The sequence below is a fragment of the Leptopilina heterotoma genome, unplaced genomic scaffold (genome assembly GCF_015476425.1).
Source record: "Leptopilina heterotoma isolate Lh14 unplaced genomic scaffold, ASM1547642v1 Lhet_26, whole genome shotgun sequence".
In the NCBI taxonomy this organism is placed as follows: Eukaryota; Metazoa; Arthropoda; class Insecta; order Hymenoptera; family Figitidae; genus Leptopilina; species Leptopilina heterotoma.
In genome coordinates, this window is record NW_025110969.1 from 838089 (window position 1) to 860866 (window position 22778).

Below are 22778 nucleotides of genomic sequence, written 5' to 3' on the forward strand. Positions count from 1 at the left end.
CATTAAATTATTTAATAAAATATTTAATTTTGTATTTAAATAATTGAATTCTCATGGATTTTTTTTAGTAAATATTAATTTAAAAATTAATTACAGTTTAAATTTTAGACTATTATTGAATATTGAAAGCAATATAGAGTAAATTTTTAGAAATAATTGAATTTCCAAAAGGTTTCAAATTAAAATCTTTGAAAATTTGAACTTTTCATACTTTTAATTAACAAATCTGAAGAATTTATTTTTTAAAAAAGTTTAATTACATTTTTTTTTAATTCTTCAAGTTTTTATTTTCTAATATATATTTAATTGAAGAATTTCAGAATAATCGAAATTACGTAAAAAATTAATACATATTGAAAATAATTTAATATTTACGAAGAAGTTTATCACTTTTGAAAAAAATTAAATTCTTGCGGAGAATTTTATCAATTTTGAAAGTAATTGAATTCTTGCGAAGAATTTTGTCAATTTTAAAAATAATTGAATTATTTCAAAAAATTTTATTCAAAATTTTTGAGAATAATTGAATTCCTGTGAATAATTTTATTATCTATAAAAATAATCAAATTCTTGTCAAAATTTTTAAGGAAATTTAGAATTAATTTTTCTCAAAAAGTTTAATGGAATTTTTTTTAATTATTTAAAGTTTTTAATTTCTAATATATGAAGAATGTCAGAATAATTGAAATTTTAGGTAAAATTGAATTGCAAACAAATGGATTTAAAAATTCTCAAAAAACAACTTTTTCAAAAATTATTATTAAAAAAAATTGATTTAAAGAAGAATTTTAGTTTAAGATTCTATAAATGAAGAATTCAATTGAAATGAAAATAATTTTGAAGAAATTACAGTAATAATATTTTTATAATGTAAAATAATGATAGTATCAAGTTTTAATAATTATAATATTCTAAATATATAATATAAATAATTCAAAAATATAATAAAATTCTCGTAAAAATTTAAATTTTCTTTATAAAGAAATAAAATTCTTTCTCCAAAATTCAATTATTTAAAAAAATGTTCCTTAATTGAATGGTTTTCAATATCTATTATTTTAATAAAGTTTTTGAAAAGAATTCATTTATTTAAAAATTTTTTAATAAAATTCTAATAAAAAATTTAATTATTTTCATAAATAATAAAAATTTGCCACACGGAGAAAAATATAAGGTAACTTTTACTACTTTTATAGTAAAAAATTTCCGGTAAAGCATTTCTGGTAATTTTTACTACTTTTGGAGTAAATTTTGCTACTTTCGAAGTAAATATTACTAATTTCTACAAATATTTACTTCGAACGTAGCAAAATTTACTCCAGAAGTAGTATAAAAATTACCAGAAATGCTTTAACGGAAATTTTTTACTACAAAAGTAGTAAAAGTTACTTTATCAGGAATTCAATTATTTACAAATTTTTAATTTTCTTCACAACAATTCAATTATTTTCATAAATAATAAATTTCTTTTTAGGAATTCAATTATTTTTATAAATAATAAAACTCATTGCAGAATTTAAATTATTTTTAATACAATTTTATTCGAATTCCTTGAAAAATATAATTATTCTTGAAAATTTTATTAAAATACGTCAAAAGAATTTAATTATTTATAAATTTGTTATTATAAAGTACTTTATGAGAATTCAATTTTAAGAAATATTTAATTATTGAATAAGTTATTTATTTTTGTATTTAAATTGAAGTGATGAAAATAATTTTGAAGGAGTTACAGTTACAAAATTCTTTTTATAAATATAAATTATAAAATAATAATTTTATCACTCGGTTATCTTTAATTATTTGAAAAAATGAAGAAATTGATCACTCCGAGTCTTCAACTCAGAGTTTATAAGTTTTTTCATCTTTATAATAGTATTCTTATATTGTTTTTGAATTTCAAAAAGATTTGGCTTTTAAATTTAATTATAATCAATTAGACAAATTTTTAAATAAATGTAAAATAACATTTTTTTGGAGTATCCAATAATTTTGGGAGTGAATTAGAATATTCTTTAGTCTCGAGGAAAAAGTCAAAATTTTGTCTAAAAATCAGGGAAAAGTGAGAGAAAAACAAAATTAAATTTTTGTGACAACCCTGAAACTGTTTCCCGAAAAAAATCTAAATTAATTTAATTATTTTTTATGATATTTTATCAAAATTTTGTTGTCAAAGTTTGTTATTAATATTTTATCAAAATCGATTTTTTCACGTATAAAAGTAAGCTTTTGTGCTTGAAAAAATCGATTTTGATAAAATATTCTTGAAATTTTAAATATTCCTTTATGCAGACCTTCTGCCCGGTAGAAATTTTAGAACCCTTTACAGTATTAAAGGGTTCTAAAAGAAATTTGGATTTAAATTTTCAACTATACATGTGATTTTGTTAAAAGTTCAAAATTTGGTTATATTTCTGTCAGTAATTGGTCCATAAATGGTTCGTAATTTTTCATTTTTCGTCCGTAACATCCGTACAGTTTTAAATACTAGTTCCACTGTTTAAAGCCCTGATTTAGTTAAAATTTGATTATTGCAATAAAAAGAAACGATTTACAACTAATTTTTCCCAGAGAAGTTTATAGATTCTTAATAAAAGAAGGGTGCGCTGAAAGTTGGAGAAAGCAAAAATAAAATCCATCATCGTTAAGACACGCACATGTCACTTATAATAGTGAAGTAGGGTGGACCTGTTACTCAGCATTGCAGAGTGCACGTACGCGTGGATGTGTACATATATATATCCGACTTTATAATTTGATCTCAACCCGCTGATAGGGCGTTCGTTATGGAAACTTACCGATGAGAATTCTCCGTGCACTCATGTCACGTCACTTCTACGTGCAGATTTGTTATTTGCGTTGAAGAGGATTTAGTCTCCCTCGAATTCACAACAAATATGTCATTCGATTATCTCACTTAATGAAGAAGCAACTCACTCACAAAACGATCCAAACTCCTTGTCACTTGGGAATTAATTACAACAACAATAGAAAAATATTATTTGTCTAATAGATATAATTACTTCCAACACTAATATTGCAAGATTTTATGGTTTATCTAAAATTCATAAAGAAAATTGTCCACTCAGACCAGTTGTTTCGACTATAAAATCTCCTACTTATTTTATGTCAAAAACGTTCACCGAAATTTTAGCTAAATCTTTATCAAAACTTTCTTCTTATATAAAAAATTCATTTACTTTTAAAGAATCAATTTCAAATTTAAAAATTCCTTAGGATTATGAGATGATGTCTCTCGATACATATCCTCTTTATTCACTAATGTTCCAATTGATAATGTTGTAATCACTTAACAAATTTCAAAAATGATTCTATTTCACATTTTATAAAATGGGATGAATTTGAAGTGTTAGATATTGAACCTACTCTTACAATTAGTAAAAGACTTTTCTCAGAAATGTTTTTTATGAAAAATGACGTGAAAACGTCATGCTTAATCAATTTTTTCAATTATTTATAAAAATTATGCAAAATACCCAGTAGAGTCAATTCTTTAAAGACAAATTTTAAAGCAGTAAAAAGTAAAATATTAAATTCTTCAAAATTCAAAGTCATGAATTTTCTGAAAATTTCTAATAGTATTATCACTGTAATGCAGAAAAGAAGTGTACACACCAACCATAAATTTTTGATAAGTAAGTTATTTCCTTCTTGTGAAAGCGCATGTCTAAATCCACTGTAGGCATTTTTTTAGTATTTTTGTTAAAATACGATCGAGTAGTAAACTCTAAAATTTCACCCAATTTGTTAAAAATAATATTATACCTCAAAACACAACATAAGTGAAAATATTGAATTCAATTTTCAGAAAAATGACCTCTTTAAAATATCTTTTACTTCTACTTTTCTTCACCATTGATCTAATAATCGGTATCCCACCTACTACCAAAGAAGTAAGTTTACAAATTACTATTTTATGATTTACTGTAGTACTTTATGAACGAAATGAAGATAATGTTACGCACCCAAAATAAATGTTTCTAAATTAATTTCAATAAAAAAAATTAAATCCGATTTAGAAACGGTCAAAGATAAATACAATTATTAAAAGATTGATAGAAGAAGTGGAACAATCTGGAATGCAAAAAATAGCATTATATTCTATTCCTGGTGATAAAGCAGAAATGAGAAAGTTAGCCAATGAATGTCTCAATCCAAACTCGAATATATCGCCATATGATATTCACGTAATGACATACTGTCTCAAAACAATGATAGGGTAAATTTATATTTATATTTATTAATATTCGAAATTTCGAATAAAAGTAAAATTTCAAAAAGTTTAATTTTTAGGAATTTGGAACCACCACTTATCGATAAAGGAACATTCGATCAACTTTCACATGCCTTGGAAATTGAAAATTCGGAAGAATTGAAAGATAAAATGAAAGAAATATTATTCGACCTTCCGCAAGAAATTCGTTACACTCTTGCTTATTTAATGAGACATTTGAGAAAAGTAGTGAAACTACAGGAGATAAACGGAATGACACCGAAGATGATTGCTAAAGCGTTCAGATTTCCTTTGATGAAAATTGAACTAGATGGGCAAAAACAACGGGAAATTAATTTCAAAATAGAGGAGGTTATTAAATATTTTTTAATATCTATGTTTATAAATTTCAATTACAATTTTTCGTTTTAAAATTAAATAACAATAGTTTCTTTTCACTTCTTTTGTAGATCATTAAGTATCTTTTGGAAATTCCATCAAGTTTTTGGAAGACATTGATAAATTATGAATCGACTATAAGTATAAATAAAGTAATTCATGCCTTTGGAATTCCGTGAGAATTTTATGCATCTTTTGTCGATTTCACTAGGATTTTTTTTCTAGTGAATTTGTTTTATTTGATTGTAATTAATTTTATTATAATTTATAGTTTTATTTTCTTCTTCCTTAGAATAGTGAATCCAGTGTTGAAAACTCAGATGAAGCAGGAGAAAGTGATTCTTTGGCATCAAGTAAGGTAATTACATGTTTTACACATGACATCTTATGGACAATATTAGCAATTTCAAATACGAGTTGAACAAAACTTCAAAAAATTAAAAATCATAATGTTTTAATTTTAAAATTGAATAAAAATAGTTTTCCCTTCATTTCTATTGTAGAGCAAAGAGAAAATTCCAAATAATCTATCAAGTAACTTGAAGGTAAATACATAATCTAGCGTAGATATTCAAATAAAAGTAATATCTGAAACATTTTATAAAACGTTCATGAAATAAATACAAGAATGTTAGCACTCAGAATGATTGTTTTTGAATTAATTTAATTAAAAAGAAAATTAAATAACCATTTAGAAACAGTCGAAGGTGAATACAATTATTAAAAGAGTGATAGAGGAAGTGGAAAAATCTGGAATGCAAAAAGAAGGATTATACTCTATTGATAGTGATAAAGCTGAAATGAGAAAGTTGGCCAATGAATGTCTCAATCCAAACTCGAATATATCGCCATATGATATTCACGTAATGACATTCTGTCTCAAAGCAGTAATAGGGTAAATTTATATTTATGATATTTATTAATATTCGAATAAAAGCAAAATTACAAAAAAGTTTAATTTTTAGGAATTTGGAACCACCACTTATCGATGAAGAAACATTCAATCAACTCTCAGATGCCTTGAAAATTGAAAATTCGGAAGAATTAAAAGATAAAATGAAAGAAATATTATCCGACCTTCCGCAAGAAATTCGTTACACTCTTGCTTATTTAATGAAACATTTGAAAAAAGTAGTGAAACTACAGGAGATAAACGGAATGACTCCGAAGATAATTGCTAAAGCCTTTAGATCTCCATTGATGAAATTTGATCATGTTGAACAAGGACAACGGAAAATTAATTCCAAAAAAGAGGAGGTATGTAATCTTTTTTTAGTATCTAATTTTATAAATTTTAATTACAATTATTCACTTTTAAATTAAAATACAATAGTTTCTTTCATTTCTATTGTAGATCATTATGAAACTTTTGGAAATTCCATCAATATTTTGGGAGAAATTGATAAATTATGAATTGACTGTAAGTATGAATAAAGTAATTTACATTTCCTTGAGATTCCGTTAAAAATTGTATGGATATTTCGTTGGTATCAGTACAGTGATTTTAAATAATAAAACAGATTTTATAATTTGTTGTAGTCGGTAGTAATTATTATAATTTAAAGTCTTATTTTCTTCTTCCTTAGAATAGTGAATCCAATATTGAAAACTCAAATGTACAAAAAGAAGGTGATTCTTTGGCTTCAAATAAGGTATTTACATGTTTTACAAATTACCTCTTATGACCAATATTAGCAATTTCAAATACGAGTTAAATAAAAGTTGTAAAAGTTACAAATCTTAATTTTTTTCTATTTTAGATCGAAGAAAAAATTCCAAATACTCTATCAAGTTACTTGAAGGTAAATAAATAATATAGTGTAGGTACAGATAAAGTAATTCACATTTCCTTTAGAACGACTTTTTTTAAGATAAATTGATATCTAATTTTCCTGTTTTTTATAATATTAGTTATATCGAATTCAATTCATAAGTCAGTCAAAGTAAAATAAAAAAAAGTTTACATTAGATTAAATGTTTATGAAATAAATAAAAGAAGGTTAGCACCTGTTTGTGTTTCAATTAATTTAATGAAAAAGAAAATTCAATAACCATTTAGCATCGGTCAAAGGAAAATACAATTATTAAAAGACTAATAGAAGAAGTGGAAATATCTGGAATGCAAAACAGAGAATTATATTCTATTAATGCTGATGAAGATGAAATGCAAAATTTGGTCAATGAATGTCTCAATCCAAACTCGAATATATCGACATATAGTATTTACGTAATTACATACTGTCTCAAAACAGTAATAGGGTAAGTTTTTATTATTTATATTTATTAATATTCTAATAAAAGCATAATTACAAAATGTTTAATTTTTAGGGGTATGGAACCATCACTTATCGATGAAGCAACGTACAGAAAATTACTAGATGCTACAAAATTAAAAAGTTTGAAAGAATCCGAAAATAAAATGTTAAAAATATTATCTCAACTTCCGCAGGATATTCTAAATATTGTTGCTTATTTAATTATACATTTGGAAAAAGTAGTGGAACTGCACGAGATAAACGAAATGACAGAGGAGAAAATTGCTTCAATTTTTTCACTTATTCTAATGCATTATGAAGGTGAAGAAGGGTTGATAGCTGATACCGACAAAGAGAAGGTAGTGTTATATTTAACTATTTTTAAATTTATTAATCTTAAGCACAGAATTTTAAGTTGAACAACAATAGTTTTTCTTTCATTTCTATTATAGATTATTGAGATACTTTTAAAAATTCCAACAAGTTACTTGAAGGCATTGATAAATTTTGAATCAACCGTAAGTATATTTTAAACCCCAACAATATTCATATTTTAACAAAATATTCATATTTTAACCATGTCCGAAAATCTATCAAAACATGACCAACGAGAAAACTAGTTTAAGTATAAAAATTTCTATATTTTGACTATGGTCACAATTGAGAAAAGCATGGTTGCATATCTAAAATAAATGTATTTGATTAATTTAAGTTAAAAAAAAAATTAACGAACCATTTAGCAGCGTTTTTTTATTTTCTATGCGAAATTAACAAATTTTACAAAAACTGACAACAATTAGGATACATTCGCTCACCTTGCCAGAAACAATAAGTTTACGGTACATCCAATTACAAAGCGATTGATAGAAGCAGTGGAAAAGTTTGGATTACGACAAGAAGGATTATATTATGTCAAAGCTAATTCAGCTGATGTGCTAGAGTTGGCAAGAGATTGTCTTGATCCAAACATGAAAATATTGCAATATGGTGTTCATGTAATTACATCATATCTCAAATCACTTTTACGGTAAATTTATATTCATAACATTTTGTAATGTTACAGTATAAAACCAAAATTTCAAAGAATTTGATTTTTAGAGATTTGAGACCATCACTTATAGATAAAGAAACTTTCTTAAAACTGCAAGCTGTCATGAAAATGAAAAATTTCCAAGAATCAAAAAATAAAATGTCGGAAATATTATTCGATCTTCCACAAGATACTCGAAATACTCTTGCTTATTTAATGATACATTTGCAAAGCGTAGTGAAACAATATGAGATAAATACAATGACTGATGTGGTGATTGCTGCAGTCTTTGGACCGATTTTGATGCATCTTGGTTATGATACTATGGAAGAAATGGTTTCAGATCCAACAAAAATAAATGTAGATAAATATTTTAAACAATTTTTTACTTTTGAAATTCAATAACAATAGCTTTTCATTCATTTCTGTTTTAGATTGTTCTGATACTTTTAAATATTCCATCAAGTTATTGGGAGTCATTAGTTAATTATGAATCGACTGTAAGTATAGATAAAGGAGATTAGAATTAATTAATTTGCTGGCGATTCTCATTTAGTGGATAGTAATTTAAATTTATAACTTTATTTTCTTCTTCTTCAGATCAATGAATCTACAAATTCAGGGGAAGAAGAAGGTGCCTGGGGTGGTGCTCCTCGTCAAGAATCTTCAGCTTCAAATGAGGTAATAACGAGAGGCTGTTCACTTTTTAGTGTATTCCATATGACTCATTTTGACTCCGAAGTAACAGAAGAAGTGAGTGAGTGTGATTCGAAGAAATTCATGGAGGAAGATTGCAGGAATTACTTGGGAGTCATCATGAGTCAATCTAGGGTCAAAAAGAAATCACTTGCGACTCACAGCGGATCTCTAAAGTTTATAGCATCTCGAGTGTATGTATATTAGACAATAACAGCTTAAGACAGTGATTCTTGTAACAGAAGTGAACAAAAAGGGTGTCTATGGTAAAAATGTTTCCTTCTTATTATCAGGAAAACATTGTCGCCATTTTTATGCTTTATTGCATGACTTCATTCTCTACCTTCCGCTATCTACAAGCCCTACGTTTGTGCTTGTAGTATAAAAAATTATTTTATCAGCATAATTATTAATTATTATATCACGTAACAGAAAGTAAACTATCTTATTTCTCATTTTACGAACAGGTTCCTGAAAATCTCTTGAATTCGAATATAGATGAAGCAATCAATAGACTTTTTAATCGAGGTATATCGTCAAAATCAAAGGTAAAGTTTCAATCTTTAAAAATTAAACTTGAAAAAAAAATTTATAATATGTTGAATACCTATCTGTTATATGAAGAAGATACATTTAAGTTACAATCTATGAGTACTTTGATACCCTTGAGGAAACTGATCGACTAATGAAGATCTTTTATTGTTGAATTTCTCACATCAGAAAAATCGAAATTTCAAAAATACATAGTGTTAAAGTAATTTTAAAATTTAAAGTAAATAATTGATTTTAAGAATTGTGTATTTAAACGTTATACTGATTCCTAGTAGTCTAGACTTGCGGATCAAGACATTACTTCCTTAATGATACAAACGCAGCTCTGTTTAGGGTTCAATCTAAAAATATTTCACAGTTTTTCAAGAAGATTCTGAAATTAAAACCATTATAGCAACAAAACGTTGCATCGCAACAATTCTGATACGTTTTTTGTCTTAATTTGATCGTCTCAAAAAAATGTGAATTTACATCATTCAAAGGATAGTAGTAGCTAAAAAACCATTACTGTAATTCTGATTACCTTTGAGAAGAATTTACTGCAAGATTCTTTATCTCATTTACAAATAAAGATCCATGATCAGCATTCTAAAAATACTGTGACATCTATAAAATTTTTGAATCACATTTTATCTTTGTAATTTAATGAAGTAAAATAATTTTCTAATTAAAGTATGAGTAAATTATATTTATTTCTGATTTCCTATTTTGACAACAGGCTTTTGAAGATTCCTTAAAAGCAAATAAAGATGACGACATGGAAAGACTGTCTACTGCAGATAAATCAACAAAAAAGGAGATAAAATTTTAAACTTTAAAACTGTTGAATAAGTTAAACTTAATAACTATATTTTCCAGAATTTTAATTACCTATCTATTATATTAGGTAGATAAATCTAAGTTACAATCTACAAGTACATTGATACCCGTGAGACAAATCGAGCGACTGCCAAGGACGCTTTTTTGTATTAATTAATAATTCAACCAAGTAAAGTAATTTTGTAAAAGCTTATTTAGATACTATTAAGGCCCTTTAGATTATTCATGACCTTAATGAACCTTATTTTGCATTCCCACATACAACTACGTTGAGTGTAAAAATTGGGTTTTTATAATTCACTCTCATTTCAGTAAAAAGTAATATATAATAAATTATAAAATAAATTACTCTTTTTTATAAATGTTTTTCTTATTAAAACTGTCTTGGTTAATTAAAATTATGGGAAATAAATTAATAATTGATATCCCAATATAAAATATTGTATTATTAATATTGTAAATAAAGAATTGCAAGCAAAATATATTTTCTATTATTAATTCCTAATATTTTAAATTTTTAACGCATTATTATATCAGAGTTTTCAGGGTCTCTGATTATCTGCTTTATATATTTTTCTTAAAGTCAAAACTTTAAAGCAACAAATGTGCATGAAATAAAATGAAATTTTTTTAATAAATACAGAGAAGCACAAATTTTAGAGTTTAAAAACAAGTATTGTTCTATATCTTTCTATTTGTCGCATTTAATATTTTCTAATAAAAAAATATAAATTTACAATAAAGTAGTACTTTTCAATGTTTCGAATTTTTGAAAGTCAAAACAATTAATTCTTGAAGAATTTATGAAATTGTTATATCTCTGTATACAACAACTATTAATATTTTATATACTTTTTTATGTCATGCTCATATGTACACCTGCGTAAATATTGAAATTTTTTTAAGAATAAAGACTCCTTTTTCAAATTAATAATGAGACTTGAAGGATGACACCTATATAAATTTGAAATTTTTTCTGCAATTCTTAAAAAATATTTTTTAAGTAATATTTTAACCCATTATTACACTAGGGTTTTCTGTCTTCTTTTTTAGAGTCAAAGTTTTAAAGCAGTAAATGTGTACATAAAATAAATTTGAAAAATTTTTAATAAATGAAGATAAGAAGGAATTTTTAAGTTTAAAAACAAATATTATTCTATATCTTTCTATTTGCCGCATTCAATGCTTGCTACTAAAAAAACAAAAATTTGCAATAAAATAATATTTTTCAATGTTCCGAATGTTTGAAAGTCAAAGCAAAATGAAGAATTTTTAAAATCGTTATATCTCTGTATACAACGAAAAGAAATGAAATAACTATAAATATTATATGGAATATTATATAGAATTCCACGTGAAATTTTTCTATGACATTTTAAAATCGGTTAAACATATTTTTTTTTCCTCGTTCTTTATAGAAAAATATTAAATACGTATTTTTTCACTTTTGTATAATTGACCAAATTTTCGAGTTATGAATTTTCAAAATTTATGATTTTTAAAAGTATAGACCTACTTTCAGTAGCTTATAACTTTGAAAGTATTGAGTTTATAAAAAAAGTTATCAATGAAAGAAAATTTTGGTTTTTTTCAACTTTTAAGTAATTTAAAAAGTTTTTTTTATAAACAAATTAATTTTTAAAAAATTTGGATATAATTAATTTAAATTTTTTCTTTATTTATTTATATCTGATTATATACAGAAAATTTTCCTAAGAGTCCCAAGATGGGCCAATTTGAGTTTAAGGAGTTTATAATATTTTTCAAAATTCGCTTGCAAGTTGCTCGTGGGCTACGCTACTCTTTGACTTAGTTAATAAGGTTAAAATCATAAGGAACATTTTTATTTGAATATTTAGAAAATACGATATGAAATAAATAATGTTTTACATTTTTATTTGCTATTCGAGTGAAAATGAACTTTTATTTTTATTATTACATTAATAATATTTTACTTTAATTAAACAAAAAAACTGCTTTATGCGTAAAAAATTTTTTTAAAAAAATGATATTAGTACCTTTAAACATTTCAACAAAATTTTTCCTCGATTCCATTTCAGTAGTAAATTTCTTACTTTGGCATTCATTATTTTAATTAATTATAAAATTCGAATTAAAATCTGTAAACATATTTTTTTTCCTTAATTCTTGTAAGAAATATCAATTCCACAAAAAAATAAAATTAAAAAGATTCTATGAACGTTATAAAAAACGTTAATTTCTTCGAAAGATTAAAAGCAAAAGTTATTTAATAGTCATCAGTGGAATTTCACTGACAATCAGTGGTTTTTACTGATTCTCAGTGAAATCCCACTGATGAATTAAAGAAAACTGGGCCACTGAATTGAAATCAGTGAAATTTTTACTGATTCAGATTTAGAGTGTAGTATTTTAGGTTCTACGTTTGATTAATTTTCAAAAAATTCAATTTTTTGCAGAAAAATTTATTTAATATTTCAAAAAATTATAAAGTGTATTGAACTTTCGTGAAATATGTTATATCTCGATATTTTAACGCAATTAATAATATTTCACAGTATTTTACAAATCTATTTAGTAGTTAAGGCTTTACGTTTGTCTAAATGTCAAAAAGTCGCTATTTTTCAGTTTTCTTTGCTTCAATTATAATTAGATACAATTATTTAGAATTATATGGCTTCAAGAATGGGTTTAATTTTAAAAGCAAAAACTACGAAAATTCATAACTCGAATGGGCATTTGCCCATTTTCCCTAATTACATTAAAAAAAAACAATCGAAAAAACAATTTTTTCGAAAATTAATTATAAAAATTATACAAAATACCCAGAAGATTTAATTTTTTAAACAAAATTTTAAAGCAGTAAAAAGTAAAATTTTCAATTTTTCGAATTCAAAGTCATGAATTTTTAGTAAATTTCTAATAGTATTATCACTGTAATGCAGAAAAGAAATAAATATGCATACCAAATATAAACTTTTTATTAGTAAGTTATTATTTTTTTTCTTAATAGCACATGCCTTTAAAAGACTTCACTGCAGGCGTTTGTTGAGTATTTTTGTTGAAATATAATTGAGTAGTAAACTCTAATATTTAACACAATTTGTTCAACATAACATTATAGCTTAAAACACAACATCAGTGAAAATATTAAATTCAATTTTCAGAAAAATGACGTCTTTAAAATATCTTTTACTTCTACTTTTCTTTACCATTGATCTAGTAATCGGTGTACCACCTTTTACCAAAGAAGTAAGTTTAACAAAATTACTATTTTATGAGATTTAACTTTACCACACAGGGCTCGAACTATAAATGAAATTTTTTTATGTAAAGAAAAGAACAATTGTATGAAAACATAGAATCAAAACTTCCTGTTTCTTTATTGACGCCAAAATTTAAAATAGAAAATTTCTATCAAGACTATAATTGGATTTCATTAGTTGCTCATGTTAATCAATAAATTAAATTTCATATTTGTTACAATTCAAAATATAACGTGAAACATTGACTCCATTCGGAAATGTAATTAGTCATATTAATAAAATCAATCAATATTCAATCTCTGTTGCATTTATTTTCTGAGATAAAAGAAAGTTTATAAATACTATAAATCTTGAAAAAGTTTTCACGAAATGAATAAAATAATTTTACGCACCCGAAATAAATGTTTTTAAAGTAATTTAATTAAAAAAAATTAAATTCCATTTAGCAACGGTTAAAGGTAAATGTAATTATGAAAAGAGTAATACAAGAAGTGGAAAAATCTGGAATGAGAGAAAGAGGATTATACACTATTGATGGTGATGTACTTGAAATGAAAAAATTGGCCAAAGAATCTCTTAATCCATTCAAGGATATATCGCCATATGATATTCACGTAATGACATTCTGTCTCAAAGCAGTAATAGGGTAAATTTATATTTATGATATTTATTAATATTCGAATAAAAGCAAAATTACAAAAAAGTTTAATTTTTAGGAATTTGCAGCCATCACTTATCGATGAAGCAACATTCAATCAACTCTCAGATGCCTTGGAAATTGAAAATTCGGAAGAATTAAAAGATAAAATGAAAGAAATATTATATGACCTTCCGCAAGAAATTCGTTACACTCTTGCTTATTTAATGAGACATTTGAAAAAAGTAGTGAAACTACAGGAGATAAACGGAATGACACCGAAGATAATTGCTAATGCCTTTAGGTTATCTTTAATGCATTTTAAACCTGATGAACAAAGAATGCGTGACATTGATCCAAAAAAAATTAAGGCAGATAAATATTTTTTAATATTTAAATTCATAAATTTTAATTACAATTTTTAATTTAAAACTTAAACTATAATAGTTTTTCTTTCATTTCTATTTTAGATTATTAAGAAACTTTTGGAAATTCCATCAAGTTTTTATAAGGAATTGAAGAATCCTGAATCGGTCGTAAGTATAAATGAAGTAATTCACATTTCCTCTGAAAATCCAAAGGAAATTTTATGTATATTTCGAAGGTATCGTTATAAGAATCACTTCCTAATGAATCTGTTTTAGTGGATTGTAATTATATTTTATTTGCAGTTTTATTTTCTTGCTCCTGAGGATATTGAATCCGCTAGTGAAATCTCAGATGAAGAACAAGAAGGCGCTTCGGTTACTGCTGGTCCTTTGGATTCAAATGAGGTAATTACATATTTTACAGATGACCCCTTAGAAACAATTAGCAATTTTTAATAAGAGATAACAAAATTAAAAACTATAATTTTTTAATTTCAAAATTGAATAACAATAGTTTTTCATTTCTATTCTTTGGAACTATTTTTTTCAAAACAAATTTATCTCTTATTTTCCAGTTTTAAAATTTTTAATTAGTTATTACTTAAGAGTTAATTGCTAAGAAGTAACATGTTCATCACCCCATAAAATATCACATGTTTTACGGATGACCCATTTTGATCAATTAGTAATAATCAATCTGCTGCAATTATAATCCGACTTAAAACAAAGTTTAAAAAATTAAAAATCTTTACAAAACGTTCATGAAATATACAAAAATGTTAGCACCCAAAATGTGTTTTTCAATAAATTTCATTTAAAAAATTGAATAACCATTTAGCCATCAGGTATGACAAAATATACAAATTTGAAGAGATTGATAGAAGCAGTGGAAAAGATTGGAATTAAACAAAAAGGATTATATTCTGACGACGATGAGTCAAATGAAATGGCAACGTTGCCAAAAGATTGTCTTGTTTCTAACACAGATATATCGCAATATGATGTTCGTGCAATGGCATTATGTCTCCAAAGAGAATTAAGGTGAATTTTATAGCCCTGACGTCTACTAATATTGCAATTAAAAGCAAAATTACGAAAAATTTAATTTTTAGGCGTTTGAACCCATCACTTATCGATAGAGCAACGTTTAAAAAATTACTAGTTGCTGCAAGATTAAAAAATTTAAAAGAATTGGAAAATGAAATGTCAAAAATATTATCTGAACTTCCGCAAGATATTCGAAATACTCTTGCTTATTTAATTATACATTTAAAAAAAGTAGTGAAACTGCACGCGGTAAACAAAATGACTGAGAAGAAAATTGCTTCCATTTTTTCACTTATTCTGATGCATTATGCAGGTGAAGAAAGGTTGTTAGCTGATGCCGACAGAGAGAAGGCAGGGATACATTTATAAATTTTTTTATTTATTAATCCTAATCACAAAATTTTAGTTTCAAGTTTAATAACAATAGTTTTTCTTTCATTTCTATTATAGATCATTAGAATATTTTTGAGAATTCCTTCAAGTTATTGGAAGACATTGATAAATTATGAATCGACTGTAAGTATAGATAATGCAGACGCCGCTCTAATTTACTAAAACCTAATAAATATTTAATACTTTTTTATGTATCACTTGCTGGTGATTATCATTAAGTGGAAAGTAATTTTAATTTATAACGTTATTTTCTTCTTGTTTAGAACAATGAATCTACAAATTTAGGGGAAGAAGAAGGTGCCTGGGGTGGTGCTCCTCGTGAAGAATTTTCAGCTTCAAATGAGGTAATATCTGAAGGCTGTTCAGTCTAGTGTATTCCATGATTCATTTTGACTCCGAAGTGCCACAAAAAGTGAATGATCAGTAATCATTCTACTGCAATTATAATCCGATTCAAAATAAAGTTTAAAAAATTAAAATACTTTACAAAACGTTCATGAAATATTCAAAAATGTTACCAACCAAAAATGTGTTTTTCAATGAATTTAATTAAAAAAATTAAATTACCATCTAGCAACCATCTATGACACAATATACAAATTTGAAGAGATTGATAGAAGCAGTGGAAGAGACTGGAATGAAACAAAAAGGATTATATTCTGACGATGATAAATCAATTAAAAGGATAAATTTGCCAACAGATTGTCTTGATCCAACAACGGATATATCGCAATATGATGTTCGTGTAATGACATTATGTCTCCAAAGAGAACTAAGGCAATTTTTATATTCATAACGTTTACTAATATTATAATTAAAAGCAAAATTACAAGAAAAATTTCATTTTTAGGCGTATGGAACCATCACTTATCGATAGAGCAACGTTTAGCAAATTAAAAGTTCTTTTAAACTTTCAAAAATTAAGTCAATGGGAATATGAAATCTCAAAAATATTATCTAAACTTCCTCAAGATATTCGAAATACTCTTGCTTATTTAATTATACATTTAAAAAAAGTAGTGAAACTGCAGGAGATAAATAAAATGACTGAGGAGAAAATTGCTTCCATTTTTTCACTTATTCTGATGCGTTATCCAGGTGAAGAAAGCTTGTTAGTTCATACCGACAGAGAAAAGGCAGGGATATATTTTAATACTTTTAAATTTATTAATCTTAATCACAAAATTTTCATTTCAAGTTCAATAACAATAGTTTTTCTTTTATTTCTATTATAGATCATTAGAATATTTTTGAGAATTCCTTCAAGTTATTGGAAAGCATTCATAAATTATGAATCGACTGTAAGTATAGTTAAAGCAGACGCCGCATAAAAAATTATTTAATATTTTCAGTTGACAGAAAGTAAATTATCTTATTTCTTATTTTATAAACAGGCTCCAGAAGATCTTTTAAATTTAAATACAGACGAAGCAATCAATAGACTGTCTGATTCAGGCAGATCGTCAAAAAAGAAGGTAAAATTTTAAACTTTAAAACTGTTGAATAAATTAATCTTAATAATTAAATTTTCAAGTATTTTAAATGCTTATCTATTATATTAGGAAGATAAATTTAAGTTACAGTTTATGACACATACGGCTACGCTGAATGGAAAATTTAATTTTTATAATTCATTCTCATTTCAGGCAACAATACAATATAATACATTCTAAAATAAATTAGTGTTTTTTGTGAACACAGAAAAAACGATAATCTAATTTTAAGAAGAACCTAGTTAAATAGGAGCCAAGAATATTCTCTATTTAAATTAAGTGGCCCCACTTAAATTAAGTGAGAAATATTCTTACAATTAGAATATCAATCTTATTGTAAGAATATTTCTCACTTAATTTAAGTGGAGAATATTCTTGGCTCCTATTTAAGTAGGCTCGTCTTGAAATTAGATTATTGTTTTTTCTGTGAATGTTTTTCTCTTTAAAACTGTCTTCGTTGATTAAAATTATGGGAGAATATATTAATAATTGATGTCCCCAATATATAAAATATTGTATTATTAATCTTGTCAATAAAGAATTGCAAGCAAAATCTATTTTCTATTATTAGTACCTAATATTTTAACTCATTATTACACGGAGAGAGAATATATATTAAATTTTGTAAAAATATTTTCAAATTGGGGAAAAAGTGCGACAAAGCGAAATTTTGATATAAAAAATACTAAACTTTAAAAAAATTTATGTGAAATTTAGTATAATATTATATCAAATATCAAGAATATTAATTAAATTCTAATATAACTTTAGTAAATTTCGCAAAACTTTTTTTAAAGTTTAGTATTTTCTATATCAAAATTTCGCTTTGTTGCACTTTTTCCCCAATTTGAAAATATTTTTACAAAATTTAATATATATTCTCTCTCCGTGTACACCAAAGTTTTCTGGATCTTTGATTATCAGCTTTTATATATTTTCCATAGAGTTAAAATTTTCAATCAGTAAATGTGCATAAAATAAATTTAAAAAATGTTTAATGAATAAAGAGAAGCACAAATTTAAAAATTTAAAAGCAATATTGTTCTACATCTTTCTATTTGCCGCATTTAATATTTGCTAACAAAAAATATAAATTTACAATAAAATAACATTTTTCAATGTTTCGAATTTTTGAAAGTCAAAGCAATAAATTAATTCTTCAAGAATTTACGAAATCAATGTAATTATCTCTGTATACAACAAAAAGAAATAAAATAACAATAAATATTTTATTCATTTTTTATGCCATGCCAGAGAGAAACTGAGAGTACGCACGTAATGCAAATCGCTCTTTCCTTTGAAAGTCTGCCCCCTCGCGGCCAAAAGTCCCAAGCTTAGGTGGTTGGCTATATATATTGCCTAAATCGGTGAGCTTGCACACATATGTAAAATGCAATGGCTAAGCCGAAGTACAATCGGAAGCACTCGTGTTCGCTCGTAAAATGCAAGGAACGCGAAGAATAGAACTGAACTAATCTGATAATAGGCCGAAAAATGATTTTGAGTCCCGAAACCCGAAAGTAATATCGCAATGCTGAGAAAGAAAAAGAGAAGGACAGCGAAATATGTGCGTGCTTCTTTTATTCAATCTTACTATTGCGATTTGAAAATTATTACACAATAAGTAATATAATTAATAAATCAAGTGAAAAGAATAAAAATTAATTTTTAAGAAATTTAATTAATTAATTAAAATTAATTCAAGTAAAAATAAAAATTTAATTTAATAAAATTAATTAATTTTTTTAAAAATAATAATTAGTGTAAACATACCTAAGAGAAAAAATTAATTAATTTTTGTTAAAATTGATTTTAAATAAAATTTCATTTTATTAAATTTGTATAGTTCATCTTGAATTAATTTTTATATAATTTTATATAATTGAGTCTACGCCGTTAAACACTAAATAATTCTACACAAATAAATAATGCAGTTTTCAGAAAATCATTAAATTCTTTTGACTTATAGATTTTTTGAATTTGAATTTCTCTTCAAATTAATTTTAGAAAATTATCTCTATACCCACAAAAGTTTTACAAAAAAAATTCTACACAATATAATTAAATATAATTTAATTTAATTCTTAATTTTTTATATACATTTACTTTAGGGAGATGGAATTAATTTCTTAATATTTTAATTTATTTTTTTAAAAATTGATTATTATTTATTTAAAAATGTATTGATTTGTGTAGATTTGAATAATGTTTAATTTAAGGTTAATAATTAATTAAATTAAAGCATCCAAAATTATTTTTTTTGTAGGTTAGAATTTTTCGGTGTGGAATTAATTGCGAAGAATTAAGCAAATTTAATTAAATTAAATTTTTTCTAATCATAATGTGTGTATAGATATTTATTAGTATAAGTACTCTCTACTTTTGAATTAGTAAAAATGTTTACTAATTTCAATCAGTGTCTGACTTTTCGCTTTTTAATTTGTAAATTTTATTTTTTTAAATCAGGGTGGTCACAAGTTTCAGTTTATCAATTTCCCTGACAATTTACTGACATTAAAATTATTTTCCCTGACAAAATTCTTTTTACAGGAAAATATGAATGTTTACGGAAAATGAGTAAAATTTATGAATTCTAATAATTTATAAAAATTACAATTATAACCCATCCTGAATTCAAATATTTTATACAATTTTAAACTAAACTTATTTTCTGAATCAATTAATTTAAATAATTTTTCAAAAGTTCTTCTAAAATTCAATTATTAAAATAAAAACTCACTTTTTTAATAATAATTGTAACGCTCTACAGTTTTTTCTTAAGTTATTAAAAAATGACATAGAAATTCTTACAATTAATTATTTAAAAATATTTTTAAATAATTTTTATATACATTGTTTGAATTTACATTGTTGAATTCAATCTTAAAATATTATTAAAAATAATTGTAAAAATTAGTTTTTAAAAACATTTTTATGTAATTTTTCGAAGATAATTGAATTTATCAAAAGGATTTGTGTATAATTTAAAATATTAATTAATTTTTTTATGAATTTCAATTAAAAATTTTGAACATGATTTTTTTTCTTAAGAATGTTAAAAATAATTCTGAAATGTTATTATTTTTTGTATGCAATTGAATTTTCGGAAATGTAATAGAAAATGCTGAAAATATTGAATTTTAAAAAACTAGAAGCTAATTTTCATTAATTTACTAATTTACTAATAAATAGTAATTTTTAAATTTTACTAATTTATTATTAAAATGTAGTAATTCAAAAGCAAAAAGTTAGTCACTGATTTAAATTAGTAAATATTTTTACTAATTCGTATACTTATAGTTTATTCTTGTTCGATTTTTCCTGTATTCCAGATAGAATTTTGACTTTTTGACATTTATTTGACTTGTGAATATTTCCAATTGTAAACTTTTATTTGAAACATTAACATAACGTAAATTTCCGTTATTGTCAGAAATGGAAAAAGTCAAAAGTTTTGTATAAAAATTAGGAATGATTCCAAAATTTAGAAAGCGAATTAATAAAAATTCCTAAATGCTTTCAATATTGTCAAAGATTGCTGGACATGGCAAAAATGAGAATTTTTTTCTCAATTTTGGAAATTTAATATTTTCTCCAGTGCTTTTGATAAAATTCCCGAATTTACCCTTATTTATGTAATAGAAAGATTTAAATCGCTTAGTATAAAAATTAAAAATACTGATAAATGTTGATAATTAGAATTATTGACGACACAATATTTATTTGCCAATTTTAATTCCTCTTTTTCTAAAGAAGAATTTTTTCCTATAAATATTTAATCAAATATATGTCAAAATAAAAAGCCTTAATTAAAATGTTATACGCTCAAATTCCTGATGAAATAATTTTTATATATTTCACTTAAAAAAGTGTATAAATATGTACTGTAAAAGTCTTTCGGGAATTAATGCTTCTGAAATTTTGTGTATATGTATCATAATTTGTATAGTTCTGAAACTAGAAATTTTAAATAGGCAAAAGTGCCGGATTTAAACTGGAAATTAATTTATTGTTATCTATCACATTAAACTATTGCAAATTTTGGTGTAAATGCAAAATTTTATCAGCATAAAAACCACAAAAAACTTTGCATAAATGATGTGTACAAATGTCAAAACATTGTCATAACCTCTTTTTAGTTCTATTCCTCGCGTTCGCGTTCCTTGCATTTTCCGAGCGATCACGAGTGCTTCCGATTGTACTTCGGCTTAGCCATTGCGTTTTACATATGTGTGCAAGCTCACCGATTTAGGCAATATATATAGCCAACCACCTAAGCTTGGGACTTTTGGCCGCGAGGGGGCAGACTTTCAAAGGAAAGAGCGATTTGCATTACGTGCGTACTCTCAGTTTCTCTCTGGCCATGCTCATATGTACACTTGCGTAAGTATTGAAAATTTTTCAAAAAAAAAAGATTTTATTAAAATTCTTTGAAAGAATTTAATTTTGACAAATATTCAATACATTATTTATTTTTTTAATTAAATAATTTAATTCTCGTAAAACTGTTTAATAAGAAATGATTTTAATAATGAATTTTAGTTAGAGTTTTAGATAATAATTTAATATTAGAAGCATCATAGTAGAGATCTATAGAAATAATTAAATTTCAAAAGATTTTTAAATTGAATTTTTTGAAAATTTTAATTGTTGTCAATCTGTAATATATAAATTTTTATTTTGAAAAATTATTAATTTATGATTTCCTTAAGAAACAATAAAAGTTTTGAATACAAAATTTTATTTCAAAATTCAACCAAAAAAGTTATTGCATTTTGGAAGAATTACATTTTTTTATTTTTAGAAATAGTTAAATTTCAAAAAGGCCTCAAAATGAAATCATTTGAAATATTTGAAAAAAATAAGTGGAAAAATTAATAAGTATTTAAATAAATATTTAACAAATATTATTTCAGTTTTGAATATAATTAAATTTACAAATTATGAAAAAAATTAATTTTGAAAAATTATAATTAAAATTGTTTTTGATAGTTAATTTCCCGTAAATAATTTAAAATATATGATTAAAATTAAATTTTCAATATAATTGAAAATATTATGAATTGAAATAAATTTTACGTTATAAAATTTTATTCATTTTTTTTTAAATGTAATTTTTTTTAAGAATTTTAAATTAAAGTTTGGAAAAAGTAATTAAATGTTGCAAAAACTTAAATTGAAGTTATTATCAGGATAAGAAAAAAGAAAATATTTTTGATAATAATTAGGAAAAATTCAGGGAAATAAAATACAGAATGAAATGTAATTATTACCGTAAGAAAATTATTATAAAATTTATATTAATAATTGATGTCTCCAATATATAAAATATTGTATTATTATTCTTGTCAATAAAGAATTGTAAGAAAAATATATTTTCTTTTATTAGTACCTAATATTTTTACGCATTATTGCATCAGAGTTTTCAGGGTCTCTGATTATGAGCTATGTATTTTTAAATATAAAATAAATTTTTCTTCGAGTCAAAATTTTAAAGCAGTAAAAATGTGCATGAAATAAATTAAAAAATTTTTAATAAGTTCTTTTTTTTAAATTATTAAGATATAATATTTTCAAAAAATTATATTAAAAAAATTCTTACAATTAATT

The 22778-nt window shown here is 24.3% G+C and overlaps 2 protein-coding genes across 2 annotated transcripts; both read left to right on the plus strand.

Annotated features, from left to right (window-relative positions):
• Positions 1-3677: 3677 nt before the first annotated feature.
• Positions 3678-10407, plus strand: LOC122503303. Its single transcript, XM_043613789.1, has 20 exons — positions 3678-3914; positions 4041-4240; positions 4315-4606; positions 4705-4785; positions 4926-4991; positions 5137-5178; positions 5329-5528; positions 5599-5890; positions 5988-6053; positions 6220-6285; positions 6394-6435; positions 6693-6892; positions 6962-7247; positions 7341-7406; positions 7689-7915; positions 7987-8278; positions 8353-8418; positions 8519-8599; positions 9082-9162; positions 9885-10407. The coding sequence occupies exons 1-20, from the start codon at positions 3834-3836 to the stop codon at positions 9975-9977; spliced, it is 2820 nt and encodes a 939-aa protein (XP_043469724.1). The 5' UTR covers positions 3678-3833; the 3' UTR covers positions 9978-10407.
• A 2567-nt stretch (positions 10408-12974) lies between these two features.
• LOC122503304 lies at positions 12975-17721 on the plus strand. Its single transcript, XM_043613790.1, has 15 exons — positions 12975-13216; positions 13677-13876; positions 13947-14238; positions 14338-14403; positions 14539-14640; positions 15074-15276; positions 15348-15633; positions 15733-15798; positions 15939-16019; positions 16250-16452; positions 16526-16811; positions 16911-16976; positions 17070-17150; positions 17322-17353; positions 17580-17721. The coding sequence occupies exons 1-14, from the start codon at positions 13136-13138 to the stop codon at positions 17346-17348; spliced, it is 2040 nt and encodes a 679-aa protein (XP_043469725.1). The 5' UTR covers positions 12975-13135; the 3' UTR covers positions 17349-17353; positions 17580-17721.
• Positions 17722-22778: the final 5057 nt, after the last annotated feature.

Bases quoted from the DNA above. Each gene is read 5' to 3' on its own strand.
- LOC122503303 (XM_043613789.1), top strand. From the start codon at position 3,834: ATGACCTCTTTAAAATATCTTTTACTTCTACTTTTCTTCACCATTGAT. The intron at 4,786-4,925 runs GTAATTCATGCC...CTTCTTCCTTAG, and splicing joins CGACTATAAGTATAAATAAA to AATAGTGAATCCAGTGTTGA. The intron at 6,286-6,393 runs GTATTTACATGT...TTTCTATTTTAG, and splicing joins ATTCTTTGGCTTCAAATAAG to ATCGAAGAAAAAATTCCAAA.
- LOC122503304 (XM_043613790.1), top strand. From the start codon at position 13,136: ATGACGTCTTTAAAATATCTTTTACTTCTACTTTTCTTTACCATTGAT. The intron at 16,020-16,249 runs GTAATATCTGAA...ATTACCATCTAG, and splicing joins AATTTTCAGCTTCAAATGAG to CAACCATCTATGACACAATA. The intron at 17,151-17,321 runs GTAAAATTTTAA...TTCTCATTTCAG, and splicing joins GCAGATCGTCAAAAAAGAAG to GCAACAATACAATATAATAC.